This window comes from Clupea harengus, chromosome 11, assembly GCF_900700415.2.
Source record: "Clupea harengus chromosome 11, Ch_v2.0.2, whole genome shotgun sequence".
Taxonomy (NCBI): Eukaryota; Metazoa; Chordata; class Actinopteri; order Clupeiformes; family Clupeidae; genus Clupea; species Clupea harengus.
Window position 1 is genome coordinate 10950322 of NC_045162.1, and position 14854 is coordinate 10965175.

Below are 14854 nucleotides of genomic sequence, written 5' to 3' on the forward strand. Positions count from 1 at the left end.
ATTGCGGTGTCAAATCTGATCCGTCACACTCAATGAGAGGCCTAACAAAAGCCAAGTGACTACATGTGACAACATGGCTGCATGTAAAACTTAACACCAAGGAAGAGATCAGACCAGATGTTACAGCTACAAGGTAATAAAAAAACAAAAACACTGATATTCAACAGCAAGGGGAAGTGATTCACTGAAAGCACTACATAGCCTAGACTTCACATGAGCCAATCTTTATCAGACACAAACCATACTGTGCTTTAACTGTACATAGGTCTGGCCCTTTTGATGCTCAACATTAAATCTGAGTGACTCATATCAAACAATGCCGACTTTAACATCAAATATCTAGGGATTCTAGTGCCCCTCGTCATCATTTTCACTTCAATGGTCTGATTGTGAATGATTAATAATCTGCAGGAATTCCATCAGAGGGCACGTGAGGATGCGATCAGCTGGAACGCTCCTGGAAATCCCTCCGGTCGGTCAAGCAGTGTTTCTGAGCGGCATTGATGCAGCACTTTCTCCGTCTGAGTTCCCTCAAACATGTCCTCACTTTTTTCTCATGGGTTTCACTACTTACTTCAGTCCCTGCTTGTTGATACTCATTCCTTCTGATGGTCGATCAATATATGAAGAGGCCTGTTCTGGAATTCTGCACTAGGTTTTATCTGAAACACCAACGCTATAAAACGCGAGCCACATGAAAGCCAATAACGTTTATTACAATAAAAATATTAAAGCTGATGCAATTATTTATTAGCAGTACGCATGTGGCCTACACACCATGGATGAGAAAGAAACTAACACAAAACACTTTACGTCTTAAAATGAATGTAATTAAATGATTAAACAGTTATTCTTTAATACCCTTTCGTTTTTATTATGGCAAGGATGCATATGCGCACATTTACTCTGCTTTGGGCAGGAGTGAACATCCTCAGACAAATAAACACACGCGGCCTATACGACGTGCCATCCTTGCACGTTATCATAACAATACCAAAATACCAGGATATAACCCTAAATTAGCCTCGTCTCATGGTAGGCTGTTCAGTGGAACGCAGGCCTGTAGGCTAATATATGAAAACAAAGGCAAGTAGAAACCACAGGATTCAAATATTAAATGTCAGGCTCAAATGAAAACATCGAAAACCGTATTTTCCCATCGTGTCTTTTCGACTGATGTAGCCTATCAAGCAATAGTTTTGATAATTAGCATCCGTTATCACCTTCCTAATTCTACGCATGTTTGATACTGGAAGAATTTTCTGCGTTGATACAACATACCATTATGCACTAACATCTCGCAACTCTGATTAATATATATTAATATGACAATACGATTGGCTTTCTTTGAAACAAAAAGAACAAAAACAACCAGGGCTATTATGTGCTTGTAGGCTTTATGAGCAAAACGGCCACAATATTTACCCTTATTCATCGTCTCATACCCCTTCCCCCTCCCCTCTCCACCCCATGTCTTTCTCCTCAGCATCATTATCGTCCCACCGACACTTCTCACCTTCCCTCTGCGGGGCTCCTAAAGCCCTCTCCGGGTTGAAGGAGGACATCATCCCCGCTAGTACTATCATCCAGCACCGTCGTCGCATGGTCGCGGGATCCACCGAACCACCATCCGAGCGATAATCCCAACCTTAACCCGTCTCCCCCAATCCGCCCCCTACTCCCACTAATAAAGAAAACGGCTCCTTGTTGTTGTGCTTCCCCGCTTCCCTCCGTCTGATTTGCCTTAATCCGCAATTAAACACGGTCTCCGAGAGGCTCTTTTGTGCAACCAGCCTAAACTGTTTCCAACGATGGATATCATCACTAATAAAGTGACTATAGAAATAAGCCTCATACGTCGCGATTTACAATACGTTCTTCTTGAAGACTGAACAATATAACACCCAGTAAGGTCATTCCACTGGAGGTGCCAGCATATATGTTCTTTTTGGCTCCTCTGGTTCGCGTGTTTCCTCTAAAATCGGCTTCTACGTCAGACGCGTGTGATTTGATAATATGTGACCATTCGGTGAGCCGGTAGCTGCTGGTGGTGCGGTCACCTCTCTCCTCTCCACGCTCTCCTGCCGTCAAGGATTCCCATTAATTCATGTCTGGCCCCAGAACGCGCCTGTTTACTACATTGCTGTATCACTGTTGCGCGACATCCTCTCTTCGGTTCCACAGTCATGGAGACCAGGGAGTTATTTATTTCTTTACCCCCCCCCCCCACACACACACACACACACATTTTTCTTAACAGTTCCCAGGAGCTAATCGGCATGATGATTTGTGATGCATATGAACTGCATGCAAATATAATTGTTTGTTGGGTTAAGGTATATGAATCGTAAAATACTCTGCTTACGGGATTAATGTTGCACTGAATTCTTATTTACAAAATACCTAGAAGGTAGACCATGGTCCTCACGTTTCTTATAAAATACCAACAAATACTATACGTGGTCGTGGTGATTCAAACCTACAGACAGACCCAATTGTGATATGACCATAGATATAATGGTCATATTACATCATGACCAGTGATTACATGATGGGCCTCAGTTAATCAGGCCAAAAAATAATAACAAACGCCCACATGTTATAATGGCAATAAATACTCCAAATGAGCGTTCATAAGTGCCATTGATATCAATAACGTGTGTGCATACTCCAACCATCACAGCCTTGGTTCATTTTTTGGTTACATAGTACCATTTTCATATTTTAGTTCCATTACTAAACTTGAAAAATAACACGCAATAACTGACAGCTGAAAGTCTTAAGTAAGCTTCCACAACTAAGCACAGTGCAACACTGAAAATGCAAATGCCCAGTGTATGCAAAACAGTTTTGGAGAACTAAAAAATGCATTTGTTACAGTGTTTGTGTGTGTTTGCTTCCCTAGGATGTAAACATTTTTCCAGCAGTACACAGACTCTGTAGTGTAACACTAAAAATACCCACACACACACACAATCAATCAAAAACAGAACAGAGAATTTTATGTAAAATATCACCCACATGACAAAATATAGGGTTGATATACCCCCTCCACACCACACACATTCTCCTTAAGTCCAGTTTAGGGACCACTCTGTTAGCCAGCTGCTTTCACCTCTCCTCACTTGTGTCCATTTGCTAGGCGAGTTCGAGACCCAGAGGAGGAGCCCTTGGGCTAGCAGAAGTCATAATGATCCCTGTCTCTCCTCTGTCTCTTCCGGGCCAGCGCAGGAAAATACGCGCTGTTGTAGGGCCTGTCCCTCTCTCCCACCTCCCTCTCGGGCTCCTTCTCCTTCCCTCCGCCCTTGCTCTGGTCCAGCAGGGCTTTGGCTTTCCTCTTCTCCTCCGCCTCCCTCTGCAGTCGCTCCGCACGCAGCCTCTCCAACGTGCTGCTCGGGGACAGCGGGAAGTGAAAAAGTTACTGGGCAGAGTTTCATTGCGCTACGCAGCCCTCTCTGTTCATGCCTCATTTAACTGCTGCTTTCCAGTAATATTATAGCAGGTACGCACACATATACACTGGGATGATGCAATGCCTTCAGGATAATTACATAACACTACTGTTATTACCAGTGGTGAAACTGAGATAACTACTGCTATTATTAAAGGTGAAAAACACCATGAACATCATGATTTGATTTGATTTGAATTTGATTTGATTTGCATGATTCTGAAGTCACAGGAGCGGGACCTCGATCTTTAATATGTTCAGATTCCTGGATATAATTCTGAGATTTATTTAATATTTCTTAAAAACATGAGGAAGGACATCACACGAGGAACATTACAGCTCACTGACCTCTGACCTCCACTGCTCCCCTCTCCTCTGTCTCTCTTCTCTTTCCTTTGCCTCTTTTTTTCTTTATGCCCTTTTTTCGCCAGGGCTTTCTTCATCTCCCGCAAGGGGTCCAGGCTGTCTTTCAGCTTCAGGTCTCTCTTCTCCTGCTCCTCCTTGGTGAAGGTCTTGCGTTTCCCTTTGTCCTTCTCTTTCTTGACTTTCTCCTCTTTCTCTTTCTCGTCCTCCCTTGCTTCTCGTTCACTCCGAGTCTTCAGGTACCAGGGAGTGGCTTCGGTACCTGGTGCTGGACCCAGAGACACCAGCAGGCCAATGGCTCGCTCTTGCTTCTCCTGAGAGTATGAGGGTGCGAGGACAGGGGTAGTTAGCAGTAAAACAGACACACCCAGGCTCTACAAAAGACTAGGGGGGATTTAATAGAAAACAGAGGCAGTAGTATGATCCATCACACATACAGCTAATCAACTAAATTAGTAGTTTCTGGGTAACTATATGTCAATGTCCACCTTTGCTACAAATGGAAAATGTGGGTTCAGGTGAGCCAAAAAAACTGTACTCTAGACAATAAGTCGGTGTACAACATCAAACACATAAGGCTTGTTTAATTAACTAAACATCGCAATGCAAATGAAGAATACAGCAATGAAATGAAGAGAAATGCAGAGTTTTGGCTACTGTGTAGTTCATTAAAACACTTGGAAATAACAGCGCAGAACAGTTGAACAGTTGACAAGTCATAAGAAATAGCATTGGCACTCAGAGGGGTTACCTTCTCCTCGTTCTTTTCTTTGAGGTACTCCTCATTCCCCTTCTTCCCAGTGGCATCCTCCTGTGGGAACAGGTTCAGGAGCTCTGTGGACGCTTTCCCTTCTCCTTCAGCCTCGACTTCTTCACTCACCACCCCACTCTGCTCAAGGGCAGCTCGAGACTTGTTTCTCAAGTACTGTGTCCGTGCCTGACAGACATAGGGGATGTTACTGTCATGACCTTAGGACATTTTAAAACATCATTATCAATGCAACTGGACACCATTAGTTTAGCTATAGATGAGACCAACAGATCATCTGCGTTTTCAATTGCTCTTGGCCGCAATGTATGCACAAATGTAATAATACATTTCACGTTACATTGGCAGGGAAAAGTCGTTTGAACTGGGCAGGGGGACATTTAAGTGATATCTTGTGAATTTACACCTATGAAACTTGGTGTAGTTAGGGAATCGTATTGACTTAACTCACGACATTCTATAGATGAACCGATACACATGTACAGAAGGGACATTGTATGTGTTGCTAAGGAATACTTACCTCTTGCTCTGCGCGTTCTATGCGCTTTTGAACCTCACGTGCATCCTCGGCCGCTTTTGCTTCATCACGACGGACCTTTGCAACATTGTCCTTGTTGCGCACATGCCAACTTTTCTTGGGTAAAATGTTCATTTTCAGCCAATTCAATATATAGTTAATACTAGGATTTAATCAGAGATCGAATTTAACCCTGCTGCCGCCACAACCTCTGCAATATCGAACCATAACCCCAAGTAACTGTTTACTAATGTCTATGTGAGGAAAAGAGAGGTTCGATGATTTATTTAATAATGATTCAAGTGGTTCTTGATTCATGTGCTTCTGATCGCAGTGAGAAAATGGACATTTTAAACACAATTAGTGCTTCTCCAGTCAATTTGTGATCTAGCCTTAGCTAGCTTGCTAGACTATAAACTTTCCCCTACCATACATAAGCCATGACGCTACAGCGCAAAGGTATCAGATGCACAGGAGTCTCGCATGTTCATCCGCCGATTACATACAACGCCAAAAACTATTTTTCGCACAACATTTAAGTAAAGTGTCTATCTCCCAAAAGCCTCATAGGTTTGCTTTGGAACTAGCAAAACAGGAAGTTGATCGGCGTATGACCATGACGTCATTACGTACCAAAGGAACTAAAACATTGCATCACCACCAGAGGGAGCCCAGCTTGCTTCATGCTGGTAATTCGCCTTTCTTTGTAGATCGAGGATTTGATTACATTTCAAACAGATTGAAAATTGGGTTCACTTCAGGAGATTGTGTCCAGTTCAGTGGTGTTTTTTTTAAGCATTGTTTCAAATGTCTATCGTTGCCATGTATAATTTAGTCTAATATTGACACAATACTATTATATAATCAGAACGTGCTGTCATCATAGACTATTTTACAAATACCTTATGTGTGTATATCATTTACAATTATCTTGCAGATACTGTCCTTCATACACATTTGCATGCATCATAAACCATATTATTGCTTATACACATACATTATGTACATAAAAGTATTTAACCAGACAGGTGTAGGTATTTAACACATTTCTTGAGATTGTTTTTATTGCACAGTTTATGCTACATTATGCTACGTGTGTAAAATATTGTAATCCCTTTGCCACTGTAGGAAGGTTTATATAGAAGGTTCTTGTCAACTCTTTCTTTCCACAGGGATTACACAGTGAAATGATTTCTGAAGTAATTTCTCCAAATTCACATGTTTCTGAGTGTCAGCTGGAGTGATGAACAGCTCTTGGGTCTCAGTCCCAAAGCACGAGGGCGCCGAGGTGCAGTTTAGCTGTGGCCGTCCTGCTGCTGCTCCCAGGGAGCTCCGCCGTGGCTGAGGACCATGGGATCCCTGTCATGCTTTGGTATACCAAGCTTCTGGGTGAGCTCCTCGATCTGCTTGACCAGGAACTGCTTGTCACGCCCCTCCTGTGAATCACACACATGCAATGGTTTGAGTGACATCATAAAGTCTGTCATATCAGAATCAGAATCAGAATCGTGTTTATTGGCCAAGTACGTTTACACATATAAGGAATTTTACTCCTGGTTTTGTGCGCTCAATGTACTTACACTAAATATACAGTATAACACAGCAGTTTAGGATCAAATAAATATATATAATATAATAATTTGTAGTCAACTGTTCATTCGTGTGACGGCAAGGGCGAAGAAACTCAATGCCATAATCTGTTCTGTCATTGAAGAGTGCATTTCAGCGATGTAAGGAGCGTGTCCTCTCTGATTGGTCACGTACCAGTTGTAGCTGTGTTCTGAGCAGAGCCACGCTCTTGCCATAAACAGATGCCACCGCTGCCACATAACACAGCAGCACACTGAAGAAGGAGACAACAGCCACGTCACATTCATGCTTATTTAACAAGTAGATGAGATGACAGCCAGCTTAACTTACAGTAATAATGAACACAACACAGATGAGATGACTACGATTCCTCTCTACAATAATTATGAACACAAAAAAACCTTTCCTTTCACAATTAATCTATAAATAATCTATAAATATAATCTATAAACTGCTAACTAAATATATGCTGACATGAAATATAAATGACATGAAGTAGCCTACATACAGAGGATTCATGTTTTTGTAAAGAGACGTGGACCCCTTGTGGATGTCGTAAAGTGCCTTATTGACTAACCAGGAGAAGATGAACAGGGGGATTGAGAAGGCCTGGGAGCCAACGTAGCGCAGGAACTCCTGAGTCGTGTTGGACAGGCCTTGGAATGAGTTGGGAATGGTGCTCCACATGGTTGAGGAAAACCGGAAAGGACCGCAGCCAAAGGATGGGTGAAGTCTGCCGTTTACAGAAGTCAAGAGGTAATGCGTGACATTGCAACACTAGCAGAATATACCAATAATTACATTAATAATTACATTAAGACCGTACTCGCATTACTATGTTATTGGCACTGCTATGGGTATGGGTAATTGTCGTAGATAAAGAGGTAAGAAGGACTACATGAGTCAACATCGGTAAGACCGGTGGGATGTCAGTGAAATAAACTGCCATACTGTCAGGCACTCACTCAGCTATACTGTAGATCAGAACAGTGGTGGCCAGAATCCACCCAAACATCAGAACCAGGAAGAAGACGATGTTTGAGCTGGTGGAGCGAAAGGTCTTCGTCGCTGGGCGGCAGTTATGGAACAGGGTGACCTGTGAGGGGAAGATGACAGAAGCTGAGTTTGAGGTCACTTAAAATAGGTGAGAGAGGCTAAATATACAGAAGAATAAAAAGAAAGAAAAACAACCAACAAACAAACAAATAAGCCATGAACACAAAATAGAGGAGAAAAAGCAAAGAGAGAAGTAAGAAATATCATACAAACAGGGGATGAACAGTAGCACAGGCTGACCTTTTTGCAGTAGAAGATGATGATGAGCTTGATGGTGTTGACCAAAGGCAAGAGGGGGCAGAAGAGAGTTCCTGTCCACACCACCGTCTGGGCATATACCAGACCCAGGACATTGGGGGGCACCAGGAACTCCTGACGTCCCACCCACTTGATCAGTTTCCAGGAACAATTGTCCACCACCATCCTGCGGGACAGATCACATGGCACAGATCATGTGGAGTCTCACAGAGCTTGATACCTCATGCACAGCCAGCCATGCACCAAGATGTACAAGAATAGAATACGTACCATCACACACACACACACACACACACACACACACACCCACACACTGATGTTAACGTATGAGATTATTAAATTGGACTGACCGTCGAGGGAACTCCACCAGAATCAGCACGGCAATGGTCGTCAGGAAGTCAAATAGCGCCAGCCTATACATTTCCTGTCCTACACGAGTCTCCCAACACTGTTTGTGTGTGTGTGTGTGAGAGGGAGAGACAGACAGAGTGAGTGTGTATGTGTGTGTGTGTGTGAGGGAGAGATAGACAGAGTGAGTGAGTGTGTGTGTGTGTGTGCAAGAGAGAGAGAGAGAGCGATAGACAGAGTGAGTGTGTATTTCCATTTGGGTGGGTGTGTGAGAGGGAATACATTTATTTGTATAAATTAATTTGAAACGTTGCCAGTCTATCAGTGATGTAAATATGACTGTGAGTCTAAGCTGATAGGCTGATGCCATTCACTGTTATGTTTTTGATGTAGTATACCTGATATTGGCCGTAGTTGTATCCACAGGGAATGCATTCATCTGGCTTTGAGTTACAGGTGATGTTGAGCCATAGAGTGGCCAACAACACGCCCAAGCTGACCAGCCGCAGGAACACTGCTCTGTTTGGCAGAATAAGACAAGATAAACTGTGGACATGACAGCGACATAAAATTAGGTGGTATAATCAATGGAAGCAATCAAATCCAATCTACTCAAAGCTGTTTATCGCTGCAGCTGATTAATAGGCGGGAGAAACAGTTCAGGAAAAGTGCAGATGCTCAAATACACACTGCAATTCTAAGAGCTCAAGTAAACCATCCCACCAGATGATGATTAAGAACGATGTCCTGTGCAGACACAGAAGCCTGCCATCTTTGTCTTTTCATTATTGGCATTCTGTAATTGATCGAAAACAAATATCTTCAGATTTGAAAGCCAGGGTGAAAATAGCTGTCTTACTGAAACAGAGATGGCTGAAAAAAACCAGGGAAGTGATAGTTCTCTTGCTCTGTCTCACCTGTGTAGTTCTGTGAGTGCAGTTTTGTAATTCTATTCTATTCTATTCTCTATTCTATGCTCTATTTCATTCTTTTCAGCTTCATTCCCCAGATTCCTATTCCTCTGCTCAGACAGGCTACCTGAGCAGGGCCAGGATGGTGGTGGTGCTAGGGCCAGGATGGTGGTGGTGCTAGGGCGGTGTTTCTCTACCTGAGCAGGGCCAGGATGATGGTGGTGCTAGGGCAGTGTTTCTCTACCTGAGCAGGGCCAGGATGATGGTGGTGCTAGGGCTGTGTTTCTCTACCTGAGCAGGGCCAGGATGATGGTGGTGCTAGGGCTGTGTTTCTCTAGTAGTGCGATCTGGTCACACAGGAAGGGCACAACAAAGTTGCTAGCTGTGATGACAATGGAAGGCAGGTACTCTAGCAGAAGGTCCAGAATCCCATTTTGCGTTTTATCCGTCTCCTGAAAGGGGAAGGAATTCAGTGAAACTCCAACAACTGATCTCATCAGCCCCTCCATGAAAAGGGAGAAGTTTCAACGTAACACCAATGACTAATTCCTACACCAACAAACATAGAGCATTAGAGTTTGAAGCCTGATGACCTGGCTGTAACGTGTTGCCAAAGTAATGCCAAAAAAGGCTCCTATGATGAGTCCGATGACGACGAGGTTCAGGAAGGCACGCAATGAGTACAAGCCCACTGTCTGGAGAAGAGTCTGGGACTGAGTCTTCAGTTTAATCCTTTCCTCCTCCAGATCCACCTGAGAGGGGAGGGGGGGGGGGGGTTGAGAAAGGACATAGAGCATTTCTAGTGATAGGGTGATAGAGTGAGATCTAATGTCCTGCGTGAGTCACCGTATCTCCTGGTGCAGTTGTGCACGAACCTGCAGCTGGTAGCGAATGTTGTTCTTCTTCAGCTTGGTGGCACGGTCTCCTTGGAGACCATAATCCCAACCAGTGAACACCATCATACTGTAACTTCTGGCAGCGCCTCCACCTGTTGTCACGGCAACTCGTGCCACACCTCCCATCCTGACAATCAATAAATATAAACTCTGACAATGATGGCACTATCCCGAAACGTGATTTATTTTTTTACTACTGTGTTTTTTACTCACTTTGCCGAGGAACTTACCTCACAATGATACATATGAAACAGAATATGAAGTAGAAGGAGGCAGTCAGCAGATATGCCAGAGGGATGTTATAGGAAAAGCCATTGGCTACTACCAATGTGTTGTTGTAGTACCCGTAGAACATGTAGGAGTACTCCATAAAGCCCTGCAATGAGAATCTAGTGAGGGTTGTGTATGTGTGTGTCATTAGCGTCTAAATGTATTGACAGGTTTCATTGTTGATGTCAAAAATCTAAATTACTGTAAAACTATCAAACACATTCCGCCATGGCCCTGAAAAAGGGGAGTAGTTGTAAACAAATACAAATGCCTGAATATATAAACAATATACTGAAACACTGCCTTTGAACAGTAACATCTTATTCCATTACTGTCTGTTTACAAGATTTTTACAGCACTATGAATGGCCACAACAACAGCTTGATTTGCCACTGAGCTATAACTTCACAGCAGGAAATGATTGACATTGAAATGATCAATAGCAGAGAGCCAGTTTCAGGTCCAATATTATGTTTAGAATGATATCACTGGGTTGTATATAAGCTTAAAGGAATGAAGAGGTGCCTACTGTTCCTGACAGTAGATCCAGGAAGTATGTGTAGAACACTGTCAGTGCCCCTGGGTTGGGATCATAGACCATGCACTCCTCCTTTCCTGATAACAAAACAGAACATTGTCAGCATGGCACAGCTCCATGCCAAGTACCAACAAAGGCACTTTAATTACGTTCAAACACTCTATTCTGCTGGACTCCATATATAAATAAATAGTTAGTATAAATAGTTCTTTATCGCTGTTAGGTCAAAAGGAAATGGCAATTACTAAGTGTCAGCCTCAGTAATTAAAGTACAACCGAATCAGACAGAGAGTTGCTAGGAAACCAGTAAAGTAGGCCGCATGTGTTGGATCTAATATTCTGAGCTGTCAGTAGATTTATTCTGGTATTTTCAGTGTTTGAGTAGGGGACAGTTCAGTGTTTAAGTAGGGGACAGTTGCGACTAGACAAATTAGGCTGCAGAGGACAAATAAAACAAAACATAATTTACGATCACTGAACTACGTATGAAACAAGACAGAAATACAGAGAAAAAATATAACATACTGCAATTGGTTAAATGATTAAAGGTTTCAGGGATTGCTTCTGTTACTTCTACTATTACCTCTAAGATGACTCTCAGGTCAATTTCAGTAAAAAAAAACTATCTGTGTTGGTGTGCTCTGTGCTTAGGATGGACTATTGTCCTTTGAATAGTCATGCCAGCGAAGCGTATTTATGTGAGCTGAGTGAAGTTGCTGATGAGGGCCAGAGCCATATCAGAGCTAGCTGCGGTCTGCGGTTGTTCTGTTAGACTCCCAGTGATTGGAAAATGAATCCTGAACCACCTGTGATGTTGGTACTATTGGGCAACTGTGGCACGCTGCTGCTGAGATCGAGCGAGTGGAAGACGATGCCGGGGATGAGGACGAACGCCGCTATCAGCAGGAAGGACAGGAAGTTCAGGACGACCAGGAACCGCAGGAACACAAAGTAGGACTGGACACCCCCGCCAAAGTGTCCTAAGAGGAGAGAGAGGAGGACAGAGAAGGATGTAAGGAAATGGAGAGAGGCAGGCGGGCAAACAGAGAAAGAGAGAGGGAAAGAGAGAGAGAAAGAGAGAGGGAAAGAGAGAGAGAAAGAGAGAGGGAAAGAGAGCGCCTGCTGTCTCAGTAACATGCAGTGACAGGTGAGACCTTCTCTTTGTGGCATCACATTGGGGATCTGAGTGTGTGGTGACAGAGTGTCCTCCTCTCTCTCTCCCTCTGTAACTCTCACCCCCTATCTGGTGTATGGCTCTCCTCCAGAGAGTGACCAATGCCAGAGCGTTTTTGGCCTCTGCAGAGAAGCGCTTCAGGGCTCTAGACTGCCTCATCCTCCTGGAGGCCACAGGAATACGCATCTGCTGCACCTGCCTGAGGGCACGAGAGTGAGGAAGAGAGAGGATAGAGGGAGGGGAAGAGAATTCAAAGAGACAGAGAGAATACAAAGGAAAGACAGAAAAAAGTAGAAATGCTTTGATGTTATGGAAATACTGAAACCTGTACTTGATGAGACATAGTCACCTGTGGGCCACTGTCCTGCCTCAGACTAAGAGATTCACTCTTGGATGACGTAGACTGACTTGTCAGCTGATGGTTAAAAACATCAAGCATTTACCTGGCAAGGATGCTGACCTGCTATTGTGACTGGTCCTTGTAGGCTGCTGTTCCAGGCTAACTATGTGTAAGGCAGGAATGGATCTTTGGAGTGGAAAATCACAGATGGCCTTCTTCCTCTGGTAACTACTCATTTGTTGGGGCCTAGGTGTTGGTTTATGGTGCCCCCAACAAACATTCCAGAGATGCACTGTCCCAATTGTTGATCTTCCCACCCTCTGCTGAGACTCTTATCTCAAACCTATGTCTCTGGTTCTCTCTCTGTGCTTTTCCATGCCAGGGTGAAACTAGGGGCAGATAAATGAATGTATGAGTGCTAAAGTGAAATATTGCATTGGAAGATGATTTCTTTATCATGTTTGAACTTATTTGAATGGTCTGAGTTGTAAAGTGGTCTCAGTCCTACAGCTGCATAGATTAGTCTTAACGTGGATTTCAGCGACATGAGAATTCAGGTCTCTGTGAGTTGTAAAGTAATCTCTCCTCGGAGGGGGCACACCCCATCTTTGGGTGAGAACCCCCTCCATTTGTCTCTTTATGTGTGATTCTCATCACGGGAAAACCACTATCCACGTGGGTAATTAATAAACCAGATGTAGGACGAAATGGGTACTTAAGGGGAACACAGTCAAAGAACTTGGAGCTTTCTGTAAACAGGACTCCCGCACTATGTGCGTAGCCATCTTCTAAGAGATGCATCCGCTTAAAACTTCAAGACGCCTATTCCCTCATTGGTTTAGGAAAATTACGTCTTACATATGTGTTAGGTTATAGACATCAAACATGAAAACCTGACTTTTTTTTTTACTTTTCTTTTCACCCCATAGCTATCTGGCAATGAGTTTGATGTAAGTAGAAGCACAGCACTTTCCTTTTGATGTTTTCTCTTTGATGTGCTGTTTGCTTAAATTGTACCTGTACCTCACCTCCCTTTAGAGAATCTGCCAAATGAGCAGACGGAATATAAATGTGAAAACCAGGATCAACAGGGCCTGAATGTGGAGCAGACATACCCTGTGGTCAATTTGTAAAATAGAAAAAGTCAAGGGGGATGCTCTACCTCGCCTCGTGATTAAACAGTGACTTATTGTCATTAATCCAAAAGGAGTAATAGAACACATTCTCTCTATGCCATGACACCCTCGCTCAGCTCAAGCCCTTGGATATACCTGACTGCCTTCCTCAGGCCGAAGGGCATGGGCAGCTCCCTCACGTTTTGGGGCTCTTCCTCATTCCCATCTTCACCACCCTCACGAGAGCTGCCCCAGTCAAAGTGAGGGGTAGCGTTCTGATTGGACACGCGGGACGAAAGTCTCCGTAACCGTAGAGACTGCCCAGCGCTGTAGTAACCTTGCCCTGCAAGAGAACACATTAGTTCAGCTCATTTCACTCAGAAGACACAACATGTTTTTCTTTACGGGTGCAGGGTTGTCCTGTATGAGAGGGTCGTCTTCACCAGAGACTCTTTGAGTTTATATTTGAAGCCACAAAATGGATCTAATTATACATCTTCGCCAGATCAATTCCAGTCAGCTTCTATCTATCAAGGCTGTTATTCAGTTTGCCTCTCCAGGTTGTTTTTAACATGCTCTAAATAGACCAACTATCCTCAAAGCACATACACATAGCCTATATATAGTGTATGCCACAGAATAATGTCATTACAGGCATGTTACTGATTTATTGACACACGTGAACACTAAATTACACACAGGAGAAATTAGGCTTTTTAAACCATAGACTCCTATACTACAACCAGGAAAAGAGACTACCTGTATACTGGCCACTCCTCACTCACCTGCTGTGGCAGAATCTGTACGGTTTAATCCAGTCAGCTCCATTGTCTGCAGATAATAACACTCCCGAAAAACAGCAAACCAATATTCCCAGTGTACAAAACACAGGTAAATGTATTACCACATGACTGAATTTGTCCTTCTTATGTCCGACAGACCATAACAAAAACCTTAAGTCTCCTCACCCAGGAACCACTTCCCTATGGACTTTGTGCTTCATGCAAACAATATTTTCCCAGCCAGACAACTTCCTTGAGTGGTTAACCCATTCAACATCAGTCAGAGCTTGAGTTTCCACACAATGCGTTCAGCTATTCTGTTTCAGGAGGAGGTGCTTACAAAAATGAGACCATTATGACTTACAGAAAAAAAAGAACTTGCTTTCTAACAAGTTAATGTGCGGTTTGGAAGCAGGTTCTTGCATAGGTGTGTGTGTTTTGAGAACAACGCAAATTATTTTCAGAGGCATTTTCCC

The 14854-nt window shown here is 43.4% G+C and overlaps 3 protein-coding genes across 4 annotated transcripts in view; all 3 read right to left on the bottom strand.

Annotated features, from left to right (window-relative positions):
• The window catches only part of lmtk3 (lemur tyrosine kinase 3), a 24461-nt gene extending 22248 nt beyond the window's left edge, over positions 1-2213 (bottom strand). For both annotated transcript variants that reach the window (XM_031575630.2, XM_031575633.2), the window contains exon 1: positions 1517-2213. In XM_031575630.2, coding sequence (XP_031431490.1) covers positions 1517-1604 — 88 coding nt within the window. In that variant the 5' untranslated portion in view covers positions 1605-2213. The remainder of the gene's footprint in view (positions 1-1516) is intronic.
• A 763-nt stretch (positions 2214-2976) lies between these two features.
• leng1 (leukocyte receptor cluster (LRC) member 1) lies at positions 2977-6029 on the bottom strand. Its single transcript, XM_012829157.3, has 4 exons — positions 5104-6029; positions 4566-4751; positions 3800-4128; positions 2977-3389 (listed from the first exon to the last, which is right to left on the bottom strand). Exons 1-4 carry the CDS (start codon positions 5233-5235, stop codon positions 3176-3178), a joined length of 861 nt encoding a protein of 286 aa, XP_012684611.1. The 5' UTR covers positions 5236-6029; the 3' UTR covers positions 2977-3175.
• A 102-nt stretch (positions 6030-6131) lies between these two features.
• On the bottom strand, positions 6132-14635 carry tmc4 (transmembrane channel-like 4). The gene is made up of 16 exons (XM_031575634.2): positions 14382-14635; positions 13753-13939; positions 12204-12340; positions 11774-11947; positions 10959-11044; positions 10390-10535; positions 10139-10286; positions 9857-10015; positions 9555-9715; positions 8751-8871; positions 8355-8452; positions 7987-8170; positions 7656-7786; positions 7268-7423; positions 6865-6943; positions 6132-6536 (listed from the first exon to the last, which is right to left on the bottom strand). Exons 1-16 carry the CDS (start codon positions 14422-14424, stop codon positions 6396-6398), a joined length of 2151 nt encoding a protein of 716 aa, XP_031431494.1. The 5' UTR covers positions 14425-14635; the 3' UTR covers positions 6132-6395.
• Between the last annotated feature and the right edge of the window lie 219 nt (positions 14636-14854).

Bases quoted from the DNA above. Each gene is read 5' to 3' on its own strand.
- leng1 (XM_012829157.3), bottom strand. From the start codon at position 5,235: ATGAACATTTTACCCAAGAAAAGTTGGCATGTGCGCAACAAGGACAAT. The intron at 4,129-4,565 runs GTAACCCCTCTG...TCATACTCTCAG, and splicing joins AAGAAAAGAACGAGGAGAAG to GAGAAGCAAGAGCGAGCCAT. The intron at 3,390-3,799 runs GTCAGTGAGCTG...GTCCCCGAGCAG, and splicing joins GGGAGCAGTGGAGGTCAGAG to CACGTTGGAGAGGCTGCGTG.
- tmc4 (XM_031575634.2), bottom strand. From the start codon at position 14,424: ATGGAGCTGACTGGATTAAACCGTACAGATTCTGCCACAGCAG. The intron at 11,948-12,203 runs GTGAGAGTTACA...CTCTCCTCTTAG, and splicing joins AGCCATACACCAGATAGGGG to GACACTTTGGCGGGGGTGTC. The intron at 10,536-10,958 runs GTAGGCACCTCT...TTCTCATTGCAG, and splicing joins TGGATCTACTGTCAGGAACA to GGCTTTATGGAGTACTCCTA.